The 27709-nt window shown below is 44.1% G+C and overlaps 1 protein-coding gene across 6 annotated transcripts in view; it reads right to left on the minus strand.

Annotated features, from left to right (window-relative positions):
* Positions 1 to 27709, minus strand: part of FGF12 (fibroblast growth factor 12) — a 221631-nt gene that overhangs the window by 49086 nt on the left and 144836 nt on the right. For all 6 annotated transcript variants that reach the window (XM_051782169.1, XM_051782172.1, XM_051782168.1 and 3 more), the window contains one exon: positions 22964 to 23067. In XM_051782169.1, coding sequence (XP_051638129.1) covers positions 22964 to 23067 — 104 coding nt within the window. The remainder of the gene's footprint in view (positions 1 to 22963; positions 23068 to 27709) is intronic.

Consider the following 27709-nt stretch of genomic DNA (forward strand, 5'->3'; position numbering starts at 1 on the left):
AAAGCAGCAGCTTCAGGGCATTTCGTTTAAGCACCTTCTACTAATAGTTCATTTGTGAGACAGACAGTTAATTAACACACACTCATTGGAAAATAAAAGCTTTCTTCAGCTCCCAAATTACTTGTTATCCTTTGCAAATGAGAGGGATTTTTCTTCTGTTACCAGGAAAATGTCCCTTTTAGAAGAATATCAAATGGGAGGATGCTACTAACTCCCGTCCTTCCCACTGTTGGTTATGGGCCAGGTCAAAGGGACACATTCCCAGCACTGCAAGGACAGTGATTTCAATCACATATCTGTGTCTATATTCACTACATACACAGAGAAATCTCCATTTTGCAGCTAAAATCACTGAACCAGTGCACTTCCATCACCAGGCTGGAACTTCCAGTGTTTTGGGTTCATTGCTGGTTTCCTGAAAACATCGCCATTTTTAGCCAGTACAGCACATTATATGCTTGATTTTCTCCCTTAATAATGCCAATACCTTTCCCTCTCTTAACACATCCCCTCTAACCCGACCCGCAGCCATGGAACTGTTTCTGTTGCCCTTCCCTGAATTCCTTCCAATCTCTGAGTCATAAAGGAGGATTTATTGGACAAAAGATCCACTTTTAATAATGCCTTCTGCTGTATAATTTCACTGCTGAAGCTAACTCAGGCACCTTCTGTCCTGTTGGATTGTGGCTTGGAACAATCCACGCCAGCATGTCTGGAGGAATTTTGCTGAAAACACTCACAATTGCAAAAATGTCAGATATATAATGGGAGGCAACATCCTTACAGTGAGAACTTGGGTGACTGGGGGATACTGTCAGAGAGGGAAAACAGGGAGACAACATTGCTGACCTTAGTAACTTCTGCTGTGACTGTGTCCACAGTGATCAATACATAAATGTGGAAGCAATTACAACCCATCAGCGTGTAACCCCTGCTCTCCTCCGACTGCGGGAATCAGTGGGAACAAATCTCAGATTGTAATAAAAACTTACAGATGGTTTCTGGAAACCTTTTAATTAACACTGCAGCTTCCAAATGGAACAAGATAATCTCCCTCCACTCTCACTGAGTAACAGCAACAAATGAGCTCCCTTTAAAGGCAGATCATCAGGAATGTTATCTCCTCGTTCTGAAATAAGAGTGCAAATTAAATGGCAACATTTTTATTACCGATGATTGTGGGATCATCTCAGAGCTTCTGGAGTGTCTCGGAGGAGGGCTGGTGCACATCAAGGGAAGCAACACACACAGGAACACGTTATTCATTAAAACAGCGAGTATTGCCCAAGAAATGGAAATGCTGCACGGATCACATTGGGCAACAGTGAGCTGTACCAACTCCTAGACCACATCACTGGCAGCAAACATTTCCTAGCACAGACTGAGTAACTGGTTTCTCTCCATCCAAGCCAGTCTGTTCAGACTGAATTTCTATACTGGCAATAATGACTAATAGTACTTGTCACCAGTGACTGATAACATGTCCTAGATGCAGACACCAGCCAAGAGGTGGAGATTTATTAGAGTGGTATTGAGTCGGACAGAGAGAAATCTGGACATGGAGGTGATAGGTTTTGCATGACATAACAAATCTTCTCCACCACCCACTTTCTCATACCCAAGTCTTCTCCAGCATTCCTGTCGAAGTGTCCTTTCTGTCACTTTCCTCCTACCCTTCAGAAAGGAAACTATTAACAGAAATGCAAACATGCAAAATTTTGGGGGGCAGAAGATTTTTTTATTGCCTTTTCTTTTTTTAATGGCAACCAGATTGCTCCTTCAAAACAACCAAGAATTTCAGCAAGTTAATAGCTCCAGTCTATATCTGAGTGCTTTATTAAAACTGCTGTGCCTCTCTCTTTTTTTTATCACCTCAAGGCTGACGCCACAATACAAAAGGCATTTGTGTAGCATAATGCGGAAAGAGGCCCGTATGCTTCTGAGACACTGAAGACTGATTATTACCTCTCTTTTTGATTTCTGGCTTCCCCTGTAAGTTTTAGTGGTCTTTGCAGATGGCTCTGAACCTTTCTGCTGGAATATTTATGAACTAGCTTATTGTAGCAGGTTGCTCTGCTGCTGCACTTCTTTCACTGGGTCTAATCTTGGCAACATATTTGCATTTGCACTTTAAAGACACCTAAAGACATTGCATAGCTTTATTCTACTCTGTGGTCCTTTGCTTTCAGAGGCGGGAAGCCACTTCAGCTATCTTCCATACCACCTCCAGAGACATCTGCAAGGACCACTAAAGCATACCGGGGAAGCCTGCATTACAAGGAGGGAAACTCCACAACCTCCCTGGGCAACCTGTCTCTGTGCTCAGCCATCCTCACAGTAAAAGAACATTTCCTTGTGTTCAGAAGGAATCTCCTTTCATTTTGTGCCCATTGCCTTCAGCCCTGGAGCCAGCTGAAAAATCCAGGTCTGCCCAAAAGTTTAACTGTTGTTTCCCAGGCCTGCGGGGTAACGCCCTCAGCACACATGACACTGAGAGAAAAGACTGCATGAAACACGATAGGATAGAGAGGAAGGAGAGCTCAATAGTTAAGACAGGAGAGTGATGAGTTGTCACCATGATTCTAAGTAAATGCTCAGGTCTTCCACAGACATCCTGTGTCGATGGTGGACTTGCCTGAACTTCCTCTACCTCTGCTCTCCTACTTTCAAATGGGCCCAGTTATCAGCCTTTCTGTCAGAGACAGTTTTGCTGGAAACTCATCACTGGTTTAGAGGGGGTACTTGGGAGGTTATAGAAAGTTAAAGGTTCATTCAGGGCATCCTTTTCTATCCCTCTGCTCCTAGATCCTCTCGAACATTGGTTTCCTTCTGCCAGAGGTCCATCTAGATGAGTATTTTGTTGCTGGTAGGGATCAGTACTGGTTACACTGAAAAGTGCAGGAACACTGCCTATAGTTCTGAATCTCCATCAATCTGTGGTATCTTTAACAGCCATCACACATTATGTGGACAATATTTTTTTTCTGTTTTAAACTTGCTAACGTTCTCCCGGAAAATGTTGTCAGAGATGCTCAGAGAACAAGGCTCATCCTCCTATCAAACTCCTCAGCAGAGCTGTGCTTCCAGGGACTCACCTCAGTGCTTCAACTTACTTCTCTTTTTCTCTTTCTTTCTCTTCTCTGCACAGCAACCTGTATGATACTTTCACTGTCTCTAGGACCTGCTTTGCCCCACTGTGTGCCTACATCTAATTAGTTTTCTATTTATTCTGCTCTGTCACATCACATGAAGCTTTCCAGGTACCTTCTAAACTGCTGTGAGAGTACAAGCAGTCACTCAGCATATACCATCCTCCTTAAAGGATGGATGAAAACCTCCCAGTCCTGGATCAGTCACTTCATTAAAATATTGCTCCAGGTTAAAATGATTCAGCCAAGTTTGACAGAGGCCTCACAGCTTGCTTTCCATAGTCCTGGCTAGTTCAATCACAGTTTTCATCTTTCAAATGCTTTCTCACAGAAATTTGCAGGTATTCCAACACTAAAGGTGATGGGATGTCCTTAGCAGAAAAGGGACAGACTGACAAAGCTACTGAGATCCTGCTTGTCTGGGCAATGAAGGTGATCTAAAAAAACCCCAAACATGAAAATAATTGAATGGCAGAACCTCTTTAGGAGTGTATATTTCAGTTAGTCGAGGTTGAAAAGGGTAGGGTTATTGAATTGTTGAAGGCTGAAAACATCCAGGAACACATTTCTCCTTCTCATTTATTCACCATAATCTAAAGACCAGGTTAAATAAATTCTCTTTTGCAGTCTGGACAGTTATTTTCTGCTGACTCCACAGTCACACACTAAAGAACTATTCAATGGTTTTTATTACTGAGAAAACAGAAAAGACTAAAAAAAAATAAAATAGGAAAATGGCTGGTAGGGAATTTGAAAAAGGCATCTAATCAGGAAATAACATCATTTCAGATACTTTCAGGCCAGAAAAGACTGTGACAGGGGAAATAAAAATTGCAGATTTTTATTGGATTTGTGGATAATCCTCCTATTTACTGAAAGAATTTCTTCTAAATCTTTATTTTTCTTTGAATATATATGTTTGAGGAGTCAAGACTATTGTCTCTGCCATGTATTAAGCTAATACACTAGCTGATTTATCCAAATGAACAAGAACAATATGTAAGCCCACTTTTTTAAATATATAAATCTGGTTTGTCCTCTCAACACTTTTGTTATGACAGTCTCAGAGCATTATAATTTACCTACCTAGCATGCACACTGTGTAATTCCTATGCAATTACCCATTCTGAGTATGGAAATTCGTCTTTGTCCTACTGAATGTGGATTTAGCCTTGTACAGATGACAATGTAGTTCCTCTGAGGTATTCCACCTTTCTTCCTCCACACATTTTTCAAAGGAAAAGTGGTCAATATTTGCATTAGAATCGCGAGATCGGGGGCAACTGGAATGTCAGTTTTAAAAATTACACTGCAGATTTGAGTGGTGAAAGCAAGCAAGGAAGCAGCTGTAGCCAGACTGCACAGAGCTCACCATGCACTAGCAATCATTGCATCATTGGCTCCATCATTCGAGGACTCTATTTGGATGGTCAAACTCTTAAGCACAGTCATCCGTTAGCCCTGGGAAGAGTAGACAGACAGATGGCTCCTACAGAGAGATGAGTTAGAAAGATGTAGGGAGGGATATTTTCACCAGATGGATGCTGTCAAGTTTTGCAGAGCACAAGAGGTGCCCTGAGGTCTAGATCAAAAGTTAGTCCCCCCGGGATCTTCTGAAGAAAAATAGTTCCTCAGTTCAGCCAAGTATTTGACCAGAGGAGTAACTGCAGATACAACAGATTTCCTAGTGAATTAATGATATGTTTGTGTCCCTTATGACTTAGTTACTGTATAAGACCACTGAACCAGCCACAGAGATAACTAGCTCAAACTAGGTGGATATGAATGGCTGGCTCCCAGTGCTAGCAGTGTATGGGAAGAAGTACAGCAATGGCCACTGCAGCCTTCTCTTCAGTGTGTTTTCAGTAAAAAACCCAAAGAATAAAAGTGAACAGAGAATCTTTGCAAAAACACCAAATTACAAATACACTCAGAATACCTCTGTTACCTTTTGCTCACGTTATGAAGGTTTCAATGAGCCAAGATTCAAGAGTTGCAGGAGGGAAAGTACAGTGTTGATAATTAGATCAATGTTCACAGAATCCGTGAAATTGTTAACCATAAAGAATTTTACAATTTCAAATGACACTACTGAGAGCAGATCATACCCAAGTATTTGAACATATGAATGATGACTACACACACACAAAGAAAGGGGACACCATGAAAGTGAAGATAAATAAAAGGACATAATGACCTAAAAAGTGCATGCTGCAGAATCTCTCGCAGGGTCTTTGGAAAAATGTAGGTGGTTCTCTGAGAGGTGTGTGGCTAAAGTTTTTGTTGCAGAGCATAGAGGTCTTCACAGCTTCCTTTTCCTGCCCTCAGTGCACCCACCACTGCCACTGCACGTGGAAGTCCTCTACTGTAGAGAATAATGATTTGATTTTTTTCAGGGAAGACCCAAGGAAGGAGATGATCTCATATCCTGCCCTAGATTTCAACGGGGTCTATAGCTTGACTGTCTAAAGCACCTATGCTGGTTTGGTCTCTCATGTCCCAGAGATAAACAGTACTCAGTTCCCTTGGAGGAAACTTTGAAAAGATCTCCTGGCTATAGAAAATTTTTTTCAGACAGTCTCCAAACGGATGTCAGGAAAGAGAGTCCTAAATGATGAGCACAAAACTGAGCTTTTGAAGTCTGTAAATAAAAGGGGAAAGAACTGCAGGGATGGTGATTACTTTGAAATCCCACTGAAACCACAGGGAGCTGTAAGTATTTACAGCATCACTGGTAATGAAGTAACTAGGTGCCAGAACAGTGATTTAGCTGAAAAATAAGATAGCTAGGTTCTGGGTTCATTTTCTCAGGTGGTGTCAGGTCAGTTTATTCCATTTTGAAATCAAACAGTGATTTCCCTACTTTTCTGTATCATTCCAACTTGACAGACCTGAAAGCCAAGAACCTCCTTCTCCCTTTTTTTTTTTTTTAATGAATAATAGAGCTATCCCAAATAGAAGCTGCCTCCAAATGCTGCTGAGGCATAAGCACGCTTCTTTGGTTGAGTAACACGGGGCAAATATGCCAAACAGGGACATAATGGCTGCTCAGAGTGATCTGAGTTAGATCTGGAGCAAGCCCAGGAAGGCTCCAGGTGTGAAAGGTTCAGGTGAGCTCACCTTTCTTTCACAGCACTAACAACCTGATAGGAAAAGGACATGTGAAGAAGAAAATCTTTTGAGGTAAAAAACAATGCAAAAACCCCTCATGCTGTCACATAGTCACTCTCTTATCTATCCAAGCTCTTCCACAGCATCCGAGTGCCTGTCAATCACCAGCACACTTATCTCCGCACTGTCTCTGTGGGAGTAGGAAAGGAATCTTATCTCCACCATATAGAGGAGCAGCTGAGGCAAAGAAATTAAAAGTTTGATCTAATTACCTGAACATAGGTTTCCAGTGCCATCTAAGATGTCCTGGGGCATGCAACACATGCACGAGGCTGGCATGAAGGGCACAAGACCTAAGGGAGATTCATGGTGTTCTGGAGGCAAGGCAGGGCATGCTGGCACATTGCAGAGGGGGATGAATGTCTACATTTAGACAATCAAACATTTGTGGGAGAGCAGGAAGCCAAACCCTGCGAACTGCTCTGCTAGCACCCTAAATACAAAACTCCCTTCCGCCTGCAAAGAGGGACATGCTTTTAACATGTTGACTGCAGATCTGTTTTATTACTAAACTCAAGCTTCTTGTGTCTGGGACTTCCAAAATAACTACTGCTGCCGGGAGCCTGTGTATCGTCTTCTTCCTAGCCAAGTATGAACACACATCCATACCTTTTAGCCATTATGAAAAAGATTCCTATGGATCTATGGAGTATGTAGTGATTCTTTGTCAAACTCAATAACAGCACGCAGATTGTCAAACAAGAAGCCAGAATCAGTATCAGTGGCCTTTCTCCACCATGCCCACAAGCCCATGCTGAGAGGTGAATGTACTTCATTGTGGCAGTATTTACAGAATGACACTTTCATTTTAGCTCATGGCAAATCCCTGATGACAATTTAGGAGCTTGTAATGAGCTTACTGAGGAAGAATGAAAGGATGCTCAAGGTCACAGCACCCATAGGAGTGCTATCATCTTTGACATGTACAGCAAATAAGGTTCCCAAACAGCTGCCAAACCAGAAACCAGCTGTATGCAGAGAAGCTGTGCTGGCCTTGCTACAGGCTGTTATTTTGGTGCATTAGGCTCAGGACAGATTTGCAAAACCACTCGAGCAATTCGGACACTTGGTTCCCCTTTGAAACAGCTCAGTGAAGGAGGTGGTGGTGAAGCACCAGCCAGGCAGGTCTGGTTGCTAGAGCAGCTTCCTGCAGCACAACCTGCAGCCATGCAAGCATCTCTTCTCTGCCATTTGTCCCTACTGGTTTGGACTGTGGCCACTGCCTTGCAGGTCCACATCCCAGCTGCTACCTCGAAACATAGGCTTAACCAAATAACCTCCAGGGATGAGACTGGTTTCAATCTTTCCTTCTGGCCTCTCTCTGAGGATAGAAGACACACACCAGAACAATCCTTTTCCCAGCCACAACAGGTACCCTCCGTTGTATTCACAGCTTCGACAGTGAGCAGAATCTGATCAATGTCTTAATTTACTTAAGCCTCACAAAGACTTGAAAGAGGAGAATGATTTTTGTGTTATTATTTTTTAGTATGTGAAATCTGATTAGAATAATCCTGGCAAGGCAGAGAGTGATAAGCAAATAGAGTAGGTGAAAAAACGTAGTTTTGAAGGAGGAAATTGATTTTCTTCCATCCCTCCAAATTTGAATAATAAACTTCCACAAAGAATCTCTTTGCAAGAAACTCCTGGAGATGCAAGAAACTATAATTAAAATACTTTATTAAATCTTTAATAAATAGTCTCTCAGAGCTCCTTACAAAAATAGAGGTTCTTGCAGAGTAAAAAGGTTGAGATATTCACACTTGGAATCTGGTGGCAAACACTTTCATGGGGGTGCAGAAAAATTTTAAAAACAACTTGAAATTACCCAGTGTCATGCAAGAAACTGAGGCTATGGGAATCTGGCTGCTTTGCCTGCTTTGCCACTGAAGAGTTATAAATCAAAGACAAGTGTTGCCAGGAGGCATGTTTCCCTTTTCTACATCTCTCTTTTCTGGAAATCACTTTGAGCTCTCTAGTAGACAAGCCGGTCTTGCTATTACATCACAGAAAGACACGATGATTTCCAGCTTCCAGAACAGGCACTATTTCTAATAGATTACTATTTATTCACCAAAATCCTAAAACCACTATTAACAAAGAACATTCACTGAAAATTCATATTCCAATGCCTAAGAAAAAAATTGATTTTTCTATACATGTAGTGGCATGAGCATGCACCCACTCACTGGACATTACCCAAAAGACTGAGCAGACCAGACTCAGGTATGCTGGGGTAAAGACACTCATCTTAGTTTTCCAATTGCATGAACATCAGTTGGTTTGTTGTAGGTAGTGACAGCAGAAACGATAAATATATCCTGCAATACCACAGAAATTGTACTGGTCCTTCCACCATTGATTCCCTTGATAATTGATGCTTTACAGCCATGCTTCCACCACTAAAAAAAACCTGTGGAACAACATTTTCTGTTGAGTCCCACCCAGTCCACCTCCAAGCGAAACCATCGGCACAGATTTTGTCCCACAGTTCTCATTAACTCCCTGGTCATGCCTGGATGGCAAGAGATACCCTGGAGAGAGGAAGACACAGTACATGGCACCATACCAGGACTGTAAAGCACTGCTGAGGCACCATGAATGCTGGACAGACCGCCCAGTAATCCAGATGGATGGTTTCTGGTACCCAACCTAGCTCTGAGAAAGCAAGTATTTCTGCACAGTCCAAGGAGATGTTTTCTCAGTGGTCAGACAGCTCGCTAAGCTACAGTCTCTGTTACTGGTTTGCCCCAGCTGCCACTATGAGTGGCATTTATTGCAGGTGGACACTGAGTTAAACGGACCTACAAGGGCCATCCTTGCATTCATCTCTGAGAGCAAGAGGCTGTACTGGGTGCTCAATACCTCTGAAAGCAGGGCTTTAAACTGTTGGAAAATCCATGCCTGAATTTTCTTACTGCAAATGGTTTTCTTGCAAGATTGGGTTGTTCAGCTCCTGTGGGCATCAGCACATTACAAGTGTTTCTTTTCAGAGCACTGCTGCAATCCTGAGCTTCTCAGGAGCTGTTTCCAATTCTCCACCTGCCATCTTGTGAAGCCAACACCATAAACAGCCACAGCTCCTTGGGTGGCTGAAAAAGAGATATCTATGGAGCCCTGAGCAACTGTACTTGACATATGGTATTAAGATGTGCAGGGGAAGATGGCTGGCAAAGTACGACTCTCCTGTGGTTCTTTTGCCTGCTCCCATTATCCTCACTGATGATTGCTAGGGACATAAACGCTGAGGAGCCAGAAAAGAAGTGCAATGGGAAGGCAGAGAGGGAAAAGCAAGTCCAGCCTACATAGTGCACAGCTTTGAAAGCAAACTGATTTGCTCAGACACAAGATATAACACAAACAAGTTCTGCTGCTGCTGCTGCACTAGTTCCCTGAATAATCACAGTGATACAAAAAAAAGCTTGTGATTAGGGCAAAGTATTAGTATCGGGAAGAACAGAAGGCCTAATCCAGTCTCCACAAATGACCCGGGGCAGGTCACATCCCTCTCCATGCTCAGTTTTCTTAACTATGTGATGAAGTTTCCCAGCATGAGTGGAAAATTATCTGAGAGCGTGGGAGAGCCCAGGAGGAACTCACAGGTAACCGACAACAGATTCTTTTCTGAGCCCACCCCACTGGCCTCTGCAGCCCCAGTTAAGTTAGTCCCTCCCACTGCCAATGATCCAAATGAGCCAGACGCCCTCAGACTCAAACATCCCTCAAGGTGAATCATAGGATCTTGCTTTAGGCAAAAGAACTGCATTTTAATGGCTCTCTATCTACCAGACACATAACAGCCACAGGTTGGGTCCTGCATTATGCTGACAGTATTTGTGTGGTGCTCCCATCAGATATTAAAGTGACACAGCACCTCCCTGACCTGGCCTCCCATCCAAAGCTGTGTTCAGCACAAGCTCTCACTCCTCCTCCCAGTCCAACACTGGCAGTTATCACCAGACCACCCTGCTTCTGATTTCATCACAACTACTTCTACAGTCCTTCCCTTTGCTCTGTTCCCTTCCTGCTCAACACAGTGTATGGTGGGATTCTCCAGCATCCATGAGGAAACTGTGCTACAGGCAGTAAACATAAATAAGCAACTAGGTGTTAGGGTGTAAGCCAGAAGCAATCTCAAGTGCAACAGGACTGTGAGGATCCTAATGGGTTGACCGAACTACAGTCTGCTCTTAGTGATGCTTTATTTCTCCTCCCCCCCCAAACAAAAGCTCATAGATGTGCCTCCCACAGTGATCCTCCACTTTCTCCATCTGAAGACACCATGTCTGCCTTTGGGTTCAATGCCTCCCCCCTGCTTGTTAGGGCAGAGCTCTGCATTGCACTTGAGGACTGAGAAAAGGAGGAGAAAGGGATGTACTTATACAAGGTCTCCAAATTTTTTCCATCCTAAGGCAGAAAAAGGGCATGTCAGTTCCCAGACAGGTCTACAAGCTGAGAAGCACTAGATGGCAGTGGCATTTTTAGATTCCTTCCTATCACACCAGGTGTCTACAGGACATCCACAGACATCCCCTATGGACAAGATCCTGATAAGCCTCTATGTAGATGGACAAGGAGGAAGTAAAAAAACACAGAGTATCTCTAAAGACACCATGACCAGTGCTGTCTAATTACAGCTCCTGAAGCACGTCACGAAAATCAAGGAGGAAAGTGCATTGTCCAGGCAAAATGTCCCAAGCAGCAGTAAGAGGTCCAAGAAGATGGAAGTTCCTTTGGACAAGCCCATATAATAGCTGTGAGACTTCTTCCTCTAAGAACTAGGAAGGCAACAACATTATGGAACTGCAGCTGTCTGGTTGCACATCTGCACAGCACTGTTCTCCTGAGCTGGTTGGATCCCTGACGAAGGTCCTTCCCCCAGCCAGAGTCTGCTTTACCCTACTGGGAAGCCAAGGCTTCTGCGCAGCCACCTACCTGGCATGGGAAGAGGCACAGTACATCCATTAACTGCAGAGGGTGATGATTCTCCTTGGCAACAAATACAGTCCAGTACATGAAAGCCCATGAGCTGCCCCAGTTCCACCAAGAGCAGTTATCCAGCCTTAGGAGGAAGGGGGGAACCTCTTTGCAGTGAATATGAATCAGCTTAGAGCAATACAGGACAATGTGGGGACTCCTCAACCCACCCAGGAGCAGGAAAGAAGTCACTTTAAAAGGCATGTCTGGCATGAGTGCATGGGCTGGAATACCAAGAGCTGCCCTTCTTGACCCCTGCTTGCTTCAGAGAGATTCCTGCTGGGGGAAGCAATAGCCCAGTATGGCCACTGTGCTTGAGGGAATGTCCAAATTAGGCTAAATCTTGCTTCTCATCTCACTTTGCACGTGCCTAGAAAGTTGGACATTATCTTTCCCAGTGCCTCCTCACTTAACAGACTTGTTCAAAATCCCTGAGGTTCTACTTCCTTCTCCTCTATTTCATGCTTACAATGATTTACTGGTGGAAGAGAAAAGGCTGTGCAGGAGATTCATACGGATTTCTATCTCAGAGGCTTTAGAGAGAAACAGACAATCTTTGTCCAGCTGCAGTAATTCCTCTGCAGTGTTCCAGACAGCATCTGGGAGTCTGTAAGGTGTGCACGCAACTTCCAAGTGCTGTTATCAATAATGCATTTGATGCGCAGCCTTCAGAGGAGCTGACCAAGGAAGTCTCTTAAAAAGAGAAGGCAACCCTTTGGTCTTCTCAGGAGGAAAGCGGTGAGGAGACAGAAAAACTCACCATCATCGTGCCATATCTTATTTATGTCAAGACGCTGTTCGCATTTCAGAAAGCTTTTAGTATGGGGTTGGAGCCTAGGTATGTATTTGGGGGATTAGAGAGCACATTGTGAATATTAAAATACTTTCAGCTTTCTGCAATCAGTTAACTTATAGAAAGGCTACCATTGCTCCCAAAGCACAGCTCCTCTGCACCTTGGATACCACTGGTATCTCGGAGGTGGCAGGACACTCCCTAAGTCTCAACTGCTTTCTCAATGGCTGAGATGTCAAACCACAAGATTAACCTGTGACTTGCATGTGTATGCGAGGGATTTATTGATTTCACAGAGGGACAATTAATTTAATGCCATTTCAACGTTTCAGGGCTTGTCAGGCTTTTCCACAGAAGAGCAGCCACCTCCACACAACAAAGGATGCAATCTGTAGTTCATCAGCAGGGAAGAAGGTTCCCTTTTTAATCAAGCAAAAGCTGTTGGGGAGGCCACAGGCAAAAGACTACATAGCATCTGCCCACCAAGATGAAACTTTTGTTCTGGGTATGTTGTCCAAAACACACTGATGTGAGAGCAATAAAAAGTGGTGTAGTAGGGTTGACCCTGGCTGGATGCCAGGTACCCACTAAAGCCACTCTCTCAACTCTCCCTCTGCAACTGGACAGAGGAGAGAAAAAAGAGCAGCTAGGATTCATGAGTTGAGTTAACAGCTGGGAGAGGTCAGTTACTGATTACCTTCACGGGCAAAACAGACTCAAAGTGGGGACAGTACTTAAATTTATTACTAACAGGATAAGAGCCAAAGAGCGAGAAATAAAATAATCTTAAAAACAGCTTCCCCTCACCACTCCTTCCTTCCATGTTCTCCTTCCTCCCCTCCAGCAGTGCAGGGGGATGGGGAATGGGGGTTATGGTCATTTGTTATCTCTGCCACTGCTCAGAGAGAGGAGTCCTTCCCCTGCTCCCGTGGGGTCCCTCCCATGGGAGACAGTCCTTGATGGACCTCTCCAGCATGAGTCCATCCCTCAGGCAACAGTTCTTCATGAAACTGCTGTCCCATGGGTCACTGCTCCATGGGGTGCAGTCCTTCATGAATGAGCTGTACCGACATGGGTCCCCCAGAGGGGTCACAAATCCTACCCAGGAAAAACCTGCTCCAGTGTGGGCTTCCCTCTCCACGGGCCACAGGTCTCCAGCAGGATCCTGCTCCATCTTGGGCCTCCCATGGGGTCACAGCCTCCTTCAGATATCCACCCACTCCAACGTGGGCTTCTCCATGGGCTGCAGGGGCCCCAGCTCTGGTGCTTGGAGCATCTCCTCCCCCTCCTCCCCCTGCACCGACCTTGGTGTCTATATTGTTGTTCCCATGTTCCCACTCTGCTCTTCCCTGGCTGGAATCTTTCTCCACAATACCTTCTGTTCTTAAATATGTTATCACAGAGGCATTATCATTACTCCTGATTGGCTTGGCCTTGGCTAGCAGTAGGAAGTCCGTCCTGGAGCCGGCTGGCATTGGCTCCACCAGACAGGAGAAGCTTCTAGCAGCTTCTAACAGAAGCCACCCCTGTAGGCTCCCCCCCAATACCAAAACTCAGCCAAACTAACCCACTACAAGAGGTTAAGGAACAGGAAAAAGGATGACAGCACTGAGGTGAGCAGTAGAAACTGTTGGAAGGTGTAACTAAAAGAACAGCAAAACTGCTGCAGGCAAGTGAAATCAGTCACATAAGATTAAGCGTGTAACCTAATTGCAAGCAGAAAGGTGATGATACACCATAAAGGGACTAATGGGTATCAGTCCAACTATGTTTACTTGGTTCTCTAGTCCTGCAAGCAGTCTAAGGACAACTGTTGGTGCAGCAGAGTATTTCATTTAAGTTTGGAAAAGAAGGGCCAGGTCTCAAGTCCAAACTCTGTTCTGAATAATCCTGTCTGGGCTCAGTCTCCAGCAAAGCAAGGATTTCCTTTCCTAATCATGAAGTGGAAGAGGCCATGACTTTACCACTGGAATTCTCGCAATCTCCCCTTTTCTCATAATCCTGCATCCACGATTGCACCTTCTACTCCCACCTGCACTGCACCATCGTGTGGGGCTGGTGGCCATCACAGTGGGTCACTACACACTTCTCTGAAGGGGTCCCGAGCACAGAGGTTGATCAGAATTGCTGATGGCATGAACAGGGATGTGTAAGCACACACAGTGCCCTGCTCGTTACCCTGCGCTGTCACAGCTTCCAGAGTGGTACAAGGATTGGGTGGGGGCAGCTGCCACGAGGCCCCAAGCCAGAGACCCTTCACTGCCCACCATGGGCCCCAAGCACTAAATGAGCTCTGTGTGTGTTTGAGCTCAGGTTATGGTTAATGTGTAAAACAACCCACTCTGCAGGGCATCTGGGGCACTGGCTAAACCAACCGCACTGCTGAGGGTCTGGGATGATTGGTAAACCAACGTGCTCTGCAGAGGGTCCACGTTAAAGCTTCTACTGTAACAACTCTCTTGTGTCGTGGTTCTACCCTAAAGAACCAAGGACCCCTGAAAAACATGTCTGTTCCCACGGTGTTTGGTGGCGTCACCTCAAAACCGTATGGGCCCCATCCTAGAGCCTCCTGTACTAATTCCAGAGGGGGGAGGGGAAGAAAAAAAAAGGTCTTAGAGCAGATATTTATTCAAAATTTACAAGTTGACTAATATAATTAAATACTGCTGTAACAACCAGCCAACAGATCTGGTTGTCACTTCCCCTTGAGGCTGACGTTTTCAGCCTTCCAGGAGGGCCAAGCATATTTTTTTATAAAAAGCCAGTCCCTGTGCCAGCAGCTGCAGTGGGTGAGCAGGACGGGCTCTGCCTCTGGTGCAGGCTGCTTTCCCACTGCCCTCCAACCCCTGTCACAGGGACAGCATGCACAGGAGACAGCCCTTTGGTGCACTTCAGATAACATGAGGCCAGATGCAAGGGGTAGGCATGGTTCAGGAGGCCCTGGAGTGTGTCCAAAGCCACGTCCTGCCTGCCTGCTCTGCTGCCAGGATGCCTCTGGGCAATGCTGCTGGCAAGGTGCCCTCTGCTCCTCCCCGCTCGCGCACAGATTGCAGGCTCCCTGGCACAGGCACGCCGGCCATCCCACGCGCTCTGCAGAGCTGAGCACGCTGTCAGCACACAACACATCACAGCAGTGACGGCCTGCCAGGAGTACAGGCAGATCCCTTCCACCCCATGTTCGGTTTCAAAGATGGATTCATGGCAAGGGAAGATGGGTAGATTTGGAGTTTTCCTTGCAGTGTGGAGTGTCTCATTTGGAAAGATGCCAGAAGAGGCAACTGGAAGTGGCTGGTAATCCCCATGGCCCACGTCCCTGCGACAGAGGTAACCAGGGAGCATGAATTCAGAAAAGCATCAAGATGCAATTTCAGCATTTCACTGAACTAGATCTTGTATAAGCACATTTTAGGCCAGGTTCATAACTTCTGCTGTGCACATCTACTCTACCAATTTCAGGAGGTTCCTGTGAGGCACTGTGCCCTGTAACTATAGGTGCCAGAAGTTAACCCTATATCTTGGGATCCATGGTAACATAAATCTATGGGACCTAAATGAATTCCTGTGATTCAGACACCTCAAGAAAATTATTTTTGTTTTGCAAATGCTTAGGCAGGACACTACCCTTGCACAGCAAAGGAGGGATGGTTCAGGCTCCAACCCAGGTCTTTCTGCTACAGACTACATTCCCCACTGCTTCAGCCAGCTTGGCTTGAAATAGCCCAGATAATTTGAGTCTATCTTTACCCTGGAAAACTGCATTACAGTTCAATATTCCCCACTTTTAAATTTTTCTATCGCTTGGCTCCCAATTATAATTACATGCACACAGTCAGTAAGGTTTTTAGTTGGATTTTTTAGCCTCTCTCTTGATTTCGCCTCCAGAGCTGTTAGTTCACTCTTCGGCAACAGCACATAATTTCCTAGTTTTATCCATTCTATATTTGAGTTTGGTATTATCAGAAAGAAGATCCGAATCACTTCATTAACACACACCTGACCTCAGCCAAACATATCCTCACTCAAAACTTTTTTTGTCCTCCCTCCACTATAAAATAAAATGTTAATAATAGTCCCACTGTCACCCTGGATGTCCTGAAGTTTTGCCTAGATTTCACTTGTGGAAAACAGACAATAGTACTATTTATTGTCAAAACAGACACTGGACAAATGGTGCTAAAAACAAGCAAAGCAGCATGGAGACTTTGAGGAAGAGTAAAATATTAGCCAGCCAGAGGAGAGAGAGGAGCTGTTACCAGGCGCTCCTACATCCCCCAGCTAGCAGGATGCAAAAAGAAAGCAACATACGGGACTTCTGCTGTAAATGCCTCTCCAGAAGGACATTGTGCCAGTCAGCTTTTGGTTCTTGCTTGCTGGAATGAGTGCTCCACTTGCACATCATTTCTGCTAAACAAGGAGCTTCACTGCACACTGTCCTATTCTCAGTCTAGACATTTCCTAGAGTTCCTTTCCAAAATCCAACTCAAATATTGTATTGCCATTGACTGTTCTGCTTTGACCTCATTGTTTCCCCTACAGTGGTTGATTGATCACACACAACGCACAGGAGAAACTGGCAAGGTCTATGCAATGCTACTGGTGCTTAGCACCTGCTCCAAAAGTTTTGCCTACCTGCTCATCTAGGGTTAGGCCTTATATCTAGCCTCAAGGAAATCAGTAAAAGGAACACTGTGCAGAAGATGGCAGCCTCCACTGATTCATCTCTCTGATTTCTATTCTTGCCTTCGATTTAGAGCAACCCATCCCAGCCAGTGTTTTATCCTCCCTCCACACTTCAAGGAAATCATGTGGGATCAAAACGCTCCACCAAAATCTAAACATTTTGTTCTGATTTTATTAGGAATTATAAAGCAATATAAACCACTCTGAAGTTGTTTCAAAATGGGAATCTGTAATATTTCTTTGGGGAAGCATCAAAATGAGATGAGTCAGTACCACCGGAGCATTTTCCCCCAATTTTCTTCCAAAATGAAATTCCAATGAAGATCATAATGCATCCCAACACTGACAGACCACTCCTCACACGGAGGAATAGCCCATCCCTGCTGCTCTAGCTGGTGTTAGGTGAAACATAGCAAATTCCTAAATATCCCGAGCAACCAAGGCTAAGAGAACTATCTTCTTTTTATTGAAGCTTACTTATCCTTCAATATTTGTATTGCTATCATGTAAGACAAGGAACAGATAGCTAGGAAAACAGGATTAGTTCCTGCTGATACTGATTTTGTCTTCTGAAGCATCTCTTGCTTGAATAGGCAAAAGATAAGTCAGATCTAACTCATTCCAGATGTGGGTAGAAGGTGCAGAGCAGCACCCTTCCCTGTGGGAGCCCCAGCACGGTGTTACGCCAGGAAAGTTCAGGGAATACAGGTACCTCAACAGGATGCTAGATGGGAAACCTGCCCCCAAAGAGCCACAGAATTGCACTGTGCCACTCTCCTCATCTGACAAGCAGTCCAGGCAGTGCTGCAAAGGGAGGCTGTATCCATTTCTAGCTCTTAAAACATCCTCAGTAGTCCAAGCCCGTGTGTGCCAGCACTAGTCCTGCCTGACTCGCACCAGTCTCACGCTGGACAGGGAAGCCTGCTCTGCTTAGAAGGAAAGTAAGACCATTGCATAGCAACATGGGCAGCAGCACCTCACCAAGGGAGAAGGGACCACTTAACTACTGAGAGCTGTATTTACAAGTTTCCATGTTCCAAGGGTGGCCTGCCAGGGTGCCCGCCAGGAGCTGTATTTTAGGAACACTCGATGAGAGGCAGGAATCTGCTCCTAGGGGCTGGCTCTTCTCAGCACAGCTGCTTTCCTGAACATGCAGTTTGTTCCCATATTTATGAATAAGTGAGGGATGGGAGTTTTGTATCTCCCAGCTAATGCCTTCATGTAGCTAGCCCTTTTAAACAGCCAGTGAAGAAGAGTAGATACTCTGGAGAGAAATTAAAAGCACATTACATTGGTCTCCTGCTGTGCTTTGCCTTTGGAGACATTTCTCTCCCTCCACTGACCTGGCTCCCTAATGAGGCATGTAAACTAGGGAATGTCCACACCAAGTCTGCTTGCTTGCAAGGTTTGCAGAGGGAGATGTCCAGGATATCTGCCTGGCCTGTCTGTACTTCTGACCAAACCAACAAGTACCACTGGGGGTCAAACAAGAATTAAATAAATGGCATTGGCAGGAGCAGGTTGTACACCCCAAGCATATTAGCAGGGAGAGAATGAAGCATTATTGATTCCAGCCCCTGACCTTGGAATGATGTAAATAGGTGTGCAGCTACCCTAAAGGAGTTGTAGCAAAATAGTTATAGCATTGCAAGCAGATTAAAAACACAGTTAATATACATACTTCCCCAGATGCTTGTTTATCATTATGCAAGACATGCTTATTATGCAAAATGATAAAGCAGAAAAATAGGAGAGGAAAAGAAAATGCAAAGACACACTGAGCTCTTAACGTGACTTGGGTTTTCTCAATGCTGCTTAGATTTTTTTTTTTATTGTGCATAATCATTCCCTTATTAGCAGGAATCTTTGAAGTGATTCAGGCTCTAATTTCAGCATTTCAAACTCACAGGTTTATACTGTAAAACCATAGTGAGCTCTCGTAAGCGACCCATTTTTTTCCTCTGTATTCTGTATCTCTGCTAGGGTTTTCTCAGTCTTTCCAATAAATTATGTATCACAATTTGCTATTTCAAAAATAATTAGAACTCTGAGTTAAACAACAAGGAATATCTGAGAGCAATACATTTCAGAAGATAAGTGTTTTGCACTTGGGGCAAAACCAATCCCAGCTGCAATGCCACTGAATTATACATATCGTCATATTGAGAGCTGCACTTTCAGCGTACTTGGGCAGACCTGGGGAGGCTCAACAGCCCCTTGATGGTGATCTGCTCCAGGAGAACCAGGTTTGCCTCTCAGGCAAAGCACTTCAGAGGCACTCCCTTTCCCATGCCTCTGTGAGTTGTTGAAGGGATAATGGAAAGAAAGCTGGTCATCGAGGAGAAAAACTTCACAAAGGAAGGTTATACAGGAGTGGGAATTAATTTGGTGGTGGAACTATTAACTCCAGAAAGACAGTAGAGCATGTTCTGTGTCTTCTCCCATTAAGATTAGGCTGTAAATTCACTGGAGCAGGACGTACCTCTTTATTCTGCGTTTCCCTCTCCTGTGCAACAACCAGCCTTTGGTGGCAGCTTCCCATGGGGTAAGGCACTACAAGTAATACTCACTGCCCTTCATTCATTCTGTGTGTTTATACTTTGGCATAAAATGCTAACAGTGGATCCTCAGGAGAGTCATGTCCTCCCCGGAACAGGTGCTTGTGCACCATCAGGGAATTTACGGCTGCTCTGCATTATAGGAAATCAAATAGAAACACACCAATGACTTCACAAACTTGCTATGAAGACAGTGTTTTGCATCCTAAAGCCAGGTGCCTTCAACCAAGACATGATTTTCTTGTCTACTAAGCACCTAATTCCCATGTAGACCTCAGAGGTGGCAATAACCTAGTTTCTGGGGGGAAAAAAAAAAATCAGGTATCTAGCATAAGTAAAAAATGCACAAGTCGCAAACAGCTGCTTCCCAAGTAAAGAAGCTTTATCATCTAATGCATTTAGGCCTCTGAAGCTGGCTAAGAATCTTTGGTTGGCTTCAAACCAGCAACCCAACCCTACACTATCCTTATCTGAACAGACAAGGTAGGGATGAGGAAACTCATTGCTGAAGGTACCAATGTGGTCGAGCCCTCGAAAGGTCCTGCACGTTTCTACAAAGTGCCATCTCAACAAGCTTGGTTTTGGAGGACTCCACTCAGCCCTACTTTTCTGCTAATCAACACCAGGAAGACTTTTTCCAAGGGCTGGTTATTCTAAGCCCATTCATTCAAGAGCCCATTGGCCCAAACTCAGAAGGAGCTGGCACAAACCATCTTTGAGACCAGGCTGATAATAGCCTCTGGTTTGATCCAGGGCAGAGGATGTCAGCCAAGACCTCAGCTGTCACACAGAGATTAAATATCACCAAAATAACCCCACAAAACAAAACCAAAACAAATCCCATAGTGACAACATGTTCAGTTACAGCATCAATCTGGGCTCAAGAGGAGGGGAAAAAAACCCAAAAACAAACAAAAAAATAAAATAAAAAAACACATTACCCTGGACAATTTTATCTGAAACCAGTCCTGGGTTTGATCACGTTCTAAGAAGCCTTTGCAGAGCTAGGCCTGGGACATACAGCATGGAAAGCAGCCAAGCAACAAAAAAGTTCATTTATCAATGGACCTGTGTGAGTGAACAATATTTATGGGGAATGTTGACCTACTTTTTCAGAAACTCCTCAGAAAAAGGTTAGTGAAAAAAAATAGGTACATGCACAGAGAGAACAAAGTGTAGTTTAGGGTCTGCTAAGCAACGAACAGGGACGATGTGTCCCCTGGAATGGGCCGCATGGCCAGGGACTCTGATCATCCCAGAGGACAAGAATGTCAAGTCCTACCAAAGCAATTCCTCTGCACAGTCTTCCAGACTGATACAGCCATGCCAAAGTTTGGCTTGGACTGGGATCCTGGTCACATAAGAAAAGCTACAGTATCCAAAAGAGACTGCCCAAACAGGTCAAGCTCTTCTCAGATATACCCAGTTCTTTTAAAGCACCCTGGTTTCCTCATCTCTTGTCTTCAATGTTATGATGGGCTTGACCCACACTCCCTGTTTCTAACTGGCTTTATCCACAAAATTTCTTTTTTCTTGCCCTAAAGTCTGCTTCAAAGCACAGTGAATTCATTGATTTACTGCTCTAAGACAGAGACAGATCCACTAGTCATCACAAGAAAAGTATTCAAAAAGTTCCATCTCCCTGGAGTAGAGATGGGCCAGTATCATCCATTTACTGTAAATGAAACCTTAGATCATGTTGATGAAATGAATAGTTTCACTCTTATTAGTTCAGACAGATCTGAATGCCATCAAGCTGTGGCATGTAATGAGGTTCACTTCATTAACCAGTGGCCATCATGGTGCATCCTTCCCCATCAGCCTTCCCCGATTACTCAAGAGGGGCACACTCATTGGAAATAAGAGGGCCCCATTAAACCACCCAGATTTGAACACATGTATGATCTGGTGCCTTTTAGGAGTTGATATGATTAGCAGATGTGTTTCCTGGACAACACGGTCCTCCTGCAGCTTATCATCTCTTGGTATGCCCCTCCCACCCTTTATATTGTGTCTCACTACTACTAGCAAGAGATACTTTTCCTCTGCATCATCTCTAATCTCTCAGCTGTCAAAAATTACATTTCCAAGTCTCTCTTCCCTCTTTTGCCCGAGACCCATACCTTTCCCTCCCTTGCACTATTTGTTCAGAAAATGCTGACCTGAAGACCCACAGCTTGGATGTGGCTCTGTGACACACACTGATTTCCTGCAGTCCTCATTTACAGGGCACTGGTGGTATAAGGAGCCAGAACTCTGCAGCGGGGCCAGAGCTATGTCCTGCACTGCACAAACTGGCCAAAGCATCAGTCCTGACTCCCTTGACGATGTGCCCAGAGGGAAGCACCCACAATGCATACCATACTTGGTATCGCCTTTAGGACTCTGGTAGCTTTACAAAAAGAGGAAGTTTTCATTGTTAGTAAACCAATGTAATTTATTTAGGAGCAGTCATTTATGTTTACTGGGCTATGAAAGAACAGGAAGCGTCTGGCATCCACAGAGATCCAGATTGATCTCTCTGTCTCTTCTTGACAAGCAGCCAGCTTCGAGACCTATCTCGCCAGGCATACTAACACATTCACTTGTCGTTTCCTACCCTGAGCTGATGGGGAGACAGAGCTTTGTAACATCCCCAGGGAAAGGGGGAAGTCCAAATCACGTGAGTGGTATAAAACTGACCAGGAACAAAGATGGATGGTAAAAGTCAGGAAAAATTGCATAGAACAACTCAAACTTCTGTCCTTTCAGTGGTCCCATTTCTATGCTCACATACACTTTTAAAGCAAAGTAAATGCCTAGACAAGAGCAGAATCTCTGCATTGTAAATTTACACAAAGGCAGATGAGATTAAAATCTTGGCTATACACTGTAAAGCTATCATAACTCTGGAAATGAGAAAAGTATTATTAACTATCACTTTTTACTATATAGAACTAGAGCAAAGTTATTTGAAGCATAAAAATTCTGGCAAAGGGCTGCCATATTTAATAAATCACCAAATCAATTATTCACTGTGAAAATCAATTACTTACTTCAAATGAGAATCTTATGAATAACCTCATGCCCTTTCATGCCATCTAAGAAAGTTATAAGGAAATTAGTTGGTAAAAATTGCCTCACTTATCTGTCACGTGCATTAAAAAGACCACACAAATGCAGGGAAATTCTGCCAACAGAATAGTCCAGAACCATTTTAATGGAGTCAGGGTATTTCTGTGGATTTACACTGCAGTCAAAAAGAGAGTATGAACCATTGGGGCACCATTTATGATCAGTCATCTGGGTGCAACTCAGAAGCAATCCCACTGAGTCCATGCCATTTCATATATGCGAAATCAGAATATAACCAGCCAACTCTACACCATCTCCTCTACAACATGACCTACATTAAGTACGTACTCAAAGGAACACAAAGTGTATCTTCACAGGTCAGGAAATATTGCCACAAATCTCCATGGAGACACTTTAAAGTGAATATTGCATGGCCTTGCAGCAGCTCCCCCCGCTCCTGCTTTTAAAGCTTTGGTGATACGTGACCGTTTTCAGAAAAAGCTGCAAGTGCCAGCACAGCCTGCTTCCTCCTGCCCACAAAACCAAACCACTCCAGGACCCCAGCAGTGCAAAGTACTTACTGAGCTGTAGAGATATCCCTCAGCGTTCATGGCAACGTACAGACCTGCCTTCACCCCTTGGATTGCCACCACGCGAAGACCCACAGGAATTAGATTGAAAAGGGCTGTGGAAGGAAAAGAAAAGCAAATTTTATGGAGATATCACTCTGCATGACCACTGCTGCTTTTGCCCCAGGCCCAGCCCACCCCACTCCTGACTCTTCACCAAAGAGACTGAACTAGAATCAAACACCCTGCTTCCAGCTACAGGAAAGGACTGCAGCCACAGTGCTGATGGTGAAAGGAATTTTTAAAAGTACTGAATTTGGCTGCCTCTCAAATGCCTTAACACACCCATCAGTCTGTCTGATCACTGCCTTTGCAATGCCAAGGGCTTATACGTGTTCCCAAGCTAGTGCATCTCGATGGCTTTCCAAAAGCCAGCTGAGCTGGGTACTGCACATACACATGACTTTGCCTGTGGCAAACGCAACAGTACAACTTAGTTTAGTTCACCCTGAAATACATTTAAGCCTAGTCACACTTTCTTGCATTTGCCATATGCTAAAAGAGTACACAGACAGTGACCATGGCCAGAAGGTTGCAAATTAACTTGACTGTGTGTTTGCCCATGTGGCCCCAGCTGTCAAGGGAATGAAGAAACTCAGGAAGAGATACTGCTCTAGTCCATGACCTGCACTCTGCTCCTTATTCGGGAGTAGCACTGAACAGGATAGAAGAGGACAAGTTCTTTCAACATTCAGTTTTACTGCAGTCTTATTGATTAAAGCATTGCAACCACTTCCTCACAATTAATTTCTTCATTGTTTGACTCGCACCCAATAGATCCTGTATCTCATTGAAAGACCCTTCCCATGAATATATACATTAATGTACTGTCAGGTTTTTGCTACATTTCTAACAGCATGGACTCAAAGAGGAGAGGACTGTCAGCACTGATAGACTGAGCACTGAGGCATTAGCATGGTTTTGTTTCCACTGAGATTTATAGGACAAGACTATTTAGATGTGGTAGGACCCCTTGTGTTTCAGCTTAAAAAGAGCTAACTAGACCTTGTCCCAGGAAGCTCAAGATATGGAAGGACAGGCACAGGGTCAGGCAGAAACAAGCCCAAACATAATGGAAATACTTCACTCAACATCTCTTCCCACACAACCACCCTGAAAAAAGAATATTTTTTCTGGTTCCATAGTCATGAGGTCAGACTGCCCCTGACACGTTCATGAAGCATTTCTCAAGCTTTTTAACACACTCATTTGCAAAAGCCTGCTTAAAACTTCTCAAGGGTTTTGGGGTGTTCAAATGAGCCCAAGGGAGACCTGTGAATGGGCAGAGTGCAGAGGAAAGGCTGAGTGACAGAGCACACAGTGAAGCATTCCTACTCTCCAGCTGACTGTTAAGGACATCATCCTCTAGCTGATGGATTTTATACATCATTTACAAAGTTTTATGTCTGACACATCACACTGGAGCAAGCACAGTACAAAAGTCTTCATGAGAAGGCAGTTGTGGGAAAAACTCCTCCTTCTCACTGTGCCATCTCACAGCCTCTCCTTCCCAGGGAGATAGACCACTGATGATTTAACATCAGGATAAAGCAGTTTTTGCTGAAATGGCCTATCCAAAATGCTAGAGCTTCACAGGTCAGGCTAGTGTTATTCCTGATACGGCAGGAGGAAACTGAGTTAAGCTCAACATTAAACTCACAACCTGAAAAGACTGGTTCAACGTGCACGTGCCAGGTAATGCATGGATTTATCTCACCTATAGGATGCTTCCCAAGAACCTACCTCATGTACAGTGTGAATTACTGCAGAGAAAGAACACAAAAGTGTGTTTGAATTCCTTTCCAAAGAGAAAAACTCCAGAACGTTTATATTCAACAAGGAAATAGGAGGGAGTCAAAAAAAAAGAACAAAAAATCCCTGACACCATGGCTTGGTTCTCTCCTTGCAGCCAGGGGGTTCAGACTACAAAGTCTAAACCAAAGTTCCGGGATTCCCATGATTTCTAAGAGAAAAAGCATAACCCAAAGTGTATGTGAAATGTAATGGAAAAGGTTACATTTGACCTAAATACTTGGTGGATTTGCTTAAAGGTCAGTGATGGATAACTTTTCAGAAGTAAAACCTGAAAAAAGCCCAGGAGACAAAGCCACTTTGTTCCAGATATATACCAGATGTCTTGGCTGAGCTGTTGTCAGGGTTGTCTCCAAAAGGGGATTCATGAATTCCAGTTTCACATGAATACAATTTCTTCCTCACTTAATTCCCACAGAAGACTGGATGACTCCTCCCGGTGAGCTGCCTAAAAGGGAGGCACCTCAAGCCTAGTGAAAAAAAACCCTACTCTCAGCCCCTTTTTGTGCTTTTAAGCACCATATTCAGTAAAACATCAAAGCATGTGCTGAAGTCTTACTAAAGCCAGTGCCCACATTTGTGATTTCATAGGAGAATGTCAATAGATGCATATGGCAAATGCAGTCTAGCCTGGGTATTCATCCATGATCAACTGGAGTCAAAGACAATGCTACTCTGATACTGTCCCCAGACACGACAAACACACCCCAGTGTAACTACTCAAGTGTTACCTCTCCCTTTTTCCCTACCATGAAGGTCTAAAATCTTTTGCAACTAACAAGTCTATAAACAATTCCCCTTTCCTATATTTTCCTCCTACTGAAAAATGGAGCATATTACTGCTAATAATGAAACAAAATGGGCATCATCATTCATTCCCTACAGCCAATTTGTCTTGCATGGAAAAACTGTGACAGACCACTCAAAGCATTCATTAGGCAGCAAGGTGGCAATACCCAGATTTAGGAGGTGAGAAGTTCCACTTGGAAGCACCCACATGTTTGCAAATCTCTCCTTCCACCTATACATGTAAAGGAGCACAGGAACAACCCAGTTGTGCTGTGTTAGAGCAGGAAGACCGTTGCCAGTTCCCAAGCTCCCAGGGACCCCGCTGCACCCACAATCATGGCAAAGCACTTCCTGCAAGAACACTGCAGAGCAGGGGAGCAAGTGGGCAGGCAAGCATGAGGACACACAACTGACATAGGTAACTGGCAGCCAAAACATTTTAGGAAGCAAATGTCTTCCTCTATTAAAAACCAGCAGTTTGGGTCAAGATTTTGTAAATTTTCAGGGCTGCACTCAAATCTAGAAACATCTTTGTTTTCATGCTTCCAAATGAATATTTCATCTTGCTTTATAAGAGATTTAAAAGCTTATACTGTTTATTGTAAGAATATAAGAGTGTGTATGGGAAAACCCCTCTACCAATCTCAAAAGCAAGATGTCTCACTTTTTGTGAGGGGAAAAAAGTCTGATTAATTTGAAACAGCAGATTTGGAGATGTGGAAAAGGACTAGCTGTGGTAGAACAGAACTGGACACGGTGTGTTGATGTGAAAAAGAGAAAAAAATTAACAATGGCACATTTTCTATGCCATCTGCAGCTTCATGGAATGGACATGCTCTTTTACTTCATGGGCAGAAGAGAGAAAAATTAAGATGTTGAGTATTCGTGCCCCTTTTCCTTCATTACGTCTTCCCATTTTCAACCATCAGTACATTTACACCTGACCCTGGTTGTTGATGATACCACTTTTAGCACCCTCCAGTCCTACACCCATGAGTACGTTGTCACTGTTACGTTATGGTAATTTATCACCTAGAATCTGAATGCATATTTCACTATGGGTCTGGACTAACTTAATGAGAGAAATGGAAGAGTAAGGAAAGATGTGCCATATACAAGGTGTGGTCCAAGGAGGATGGTGGAAAAGAATCCTCCTTAATCTTTTTGTGTTTCTGGCTGGAAAGCCCCAAGCAATACCCTAGATATGCTGAGCCTGAGCTGTTTCCACCAAGTCAGTACAGTTCACCCATCCTTTATGCACTGTCCATTTGCCAAGGATTTTCAGATGTTCAGCACGACAAACAAAGAAGTCCAATTTCTTTCACGAAGGGGCTCAGCCCAGGAAAGAGCAACAAAGAATGCAAGCACTGACAGTGGGAGTCAGCCCTGAAAGACCATTTGAGATCACTGCAGCTGGAAGGAAAAAGTACTGCCCTAAGTTCAGGTTCACACATGACATTACTAAGAATGCAAACAGGGGATTCACACACCATGAAATTGCATTCCAATTAAAAGAAAATCCTTCATATATCCCAATGCCAGAGAATGTGTCTCCTTGCTCACACTAAGATGGCGTGCCTTTAACGGCATGGTAGAAGGAACAGATGTCCCAAGTGCTGGTTTAGAGGAAGCTGGCTGGATGCCCATTCAAATGCCATTAGAACCTGGCTCCTAGTTGTTGTGGGTTTTTTTTTCCTTTAAGTGAGAGGAGGTGGAAAATAAATGCCATCAGCTTCGAGAACACACATAAAATGGGCACCAGATAATTAATTTAAAAATTGCTTAAATATTAGCAGTTCATCTTGTATAAATAACTGGGTTTTTATTAGAACTTTTAATTGCATCAGACGTATCTGAGGGACACGTCGTGTTTCATTCTGAACATTTATTCTGCCAGAGTAAACCAACCTAATGTATTCCATGAAAATTATACTTCCTTTCATAATGCTAATTTAAATAATCAGTGTGTGGATACAGAACACAAAACAATGCATGGAACACGGTGTTCACCAGCTATTTAATTGTGCTAAGATGACTTCTGCATGTAGAATAGATGGTCATCCAGGGTGGAAAGGACTGTGCTGTGGACATCAAGAG

The sequence above is a fragment of the Manacus candei genome, unplaced genomic scaffold (genome assembly GCF_025592945.1).
Source record: "Manacus candei isolate 608988 ecotype Guabito, Panama unplaced genomic scaffold, ASM2559294v1 h1tg000015l, whole genome shotgun sequence".
NCBI lineage: Eukaryota > Metazoa > Chordata > Aves > Passeriformes > Pipridae > Manacus > Manacus candei.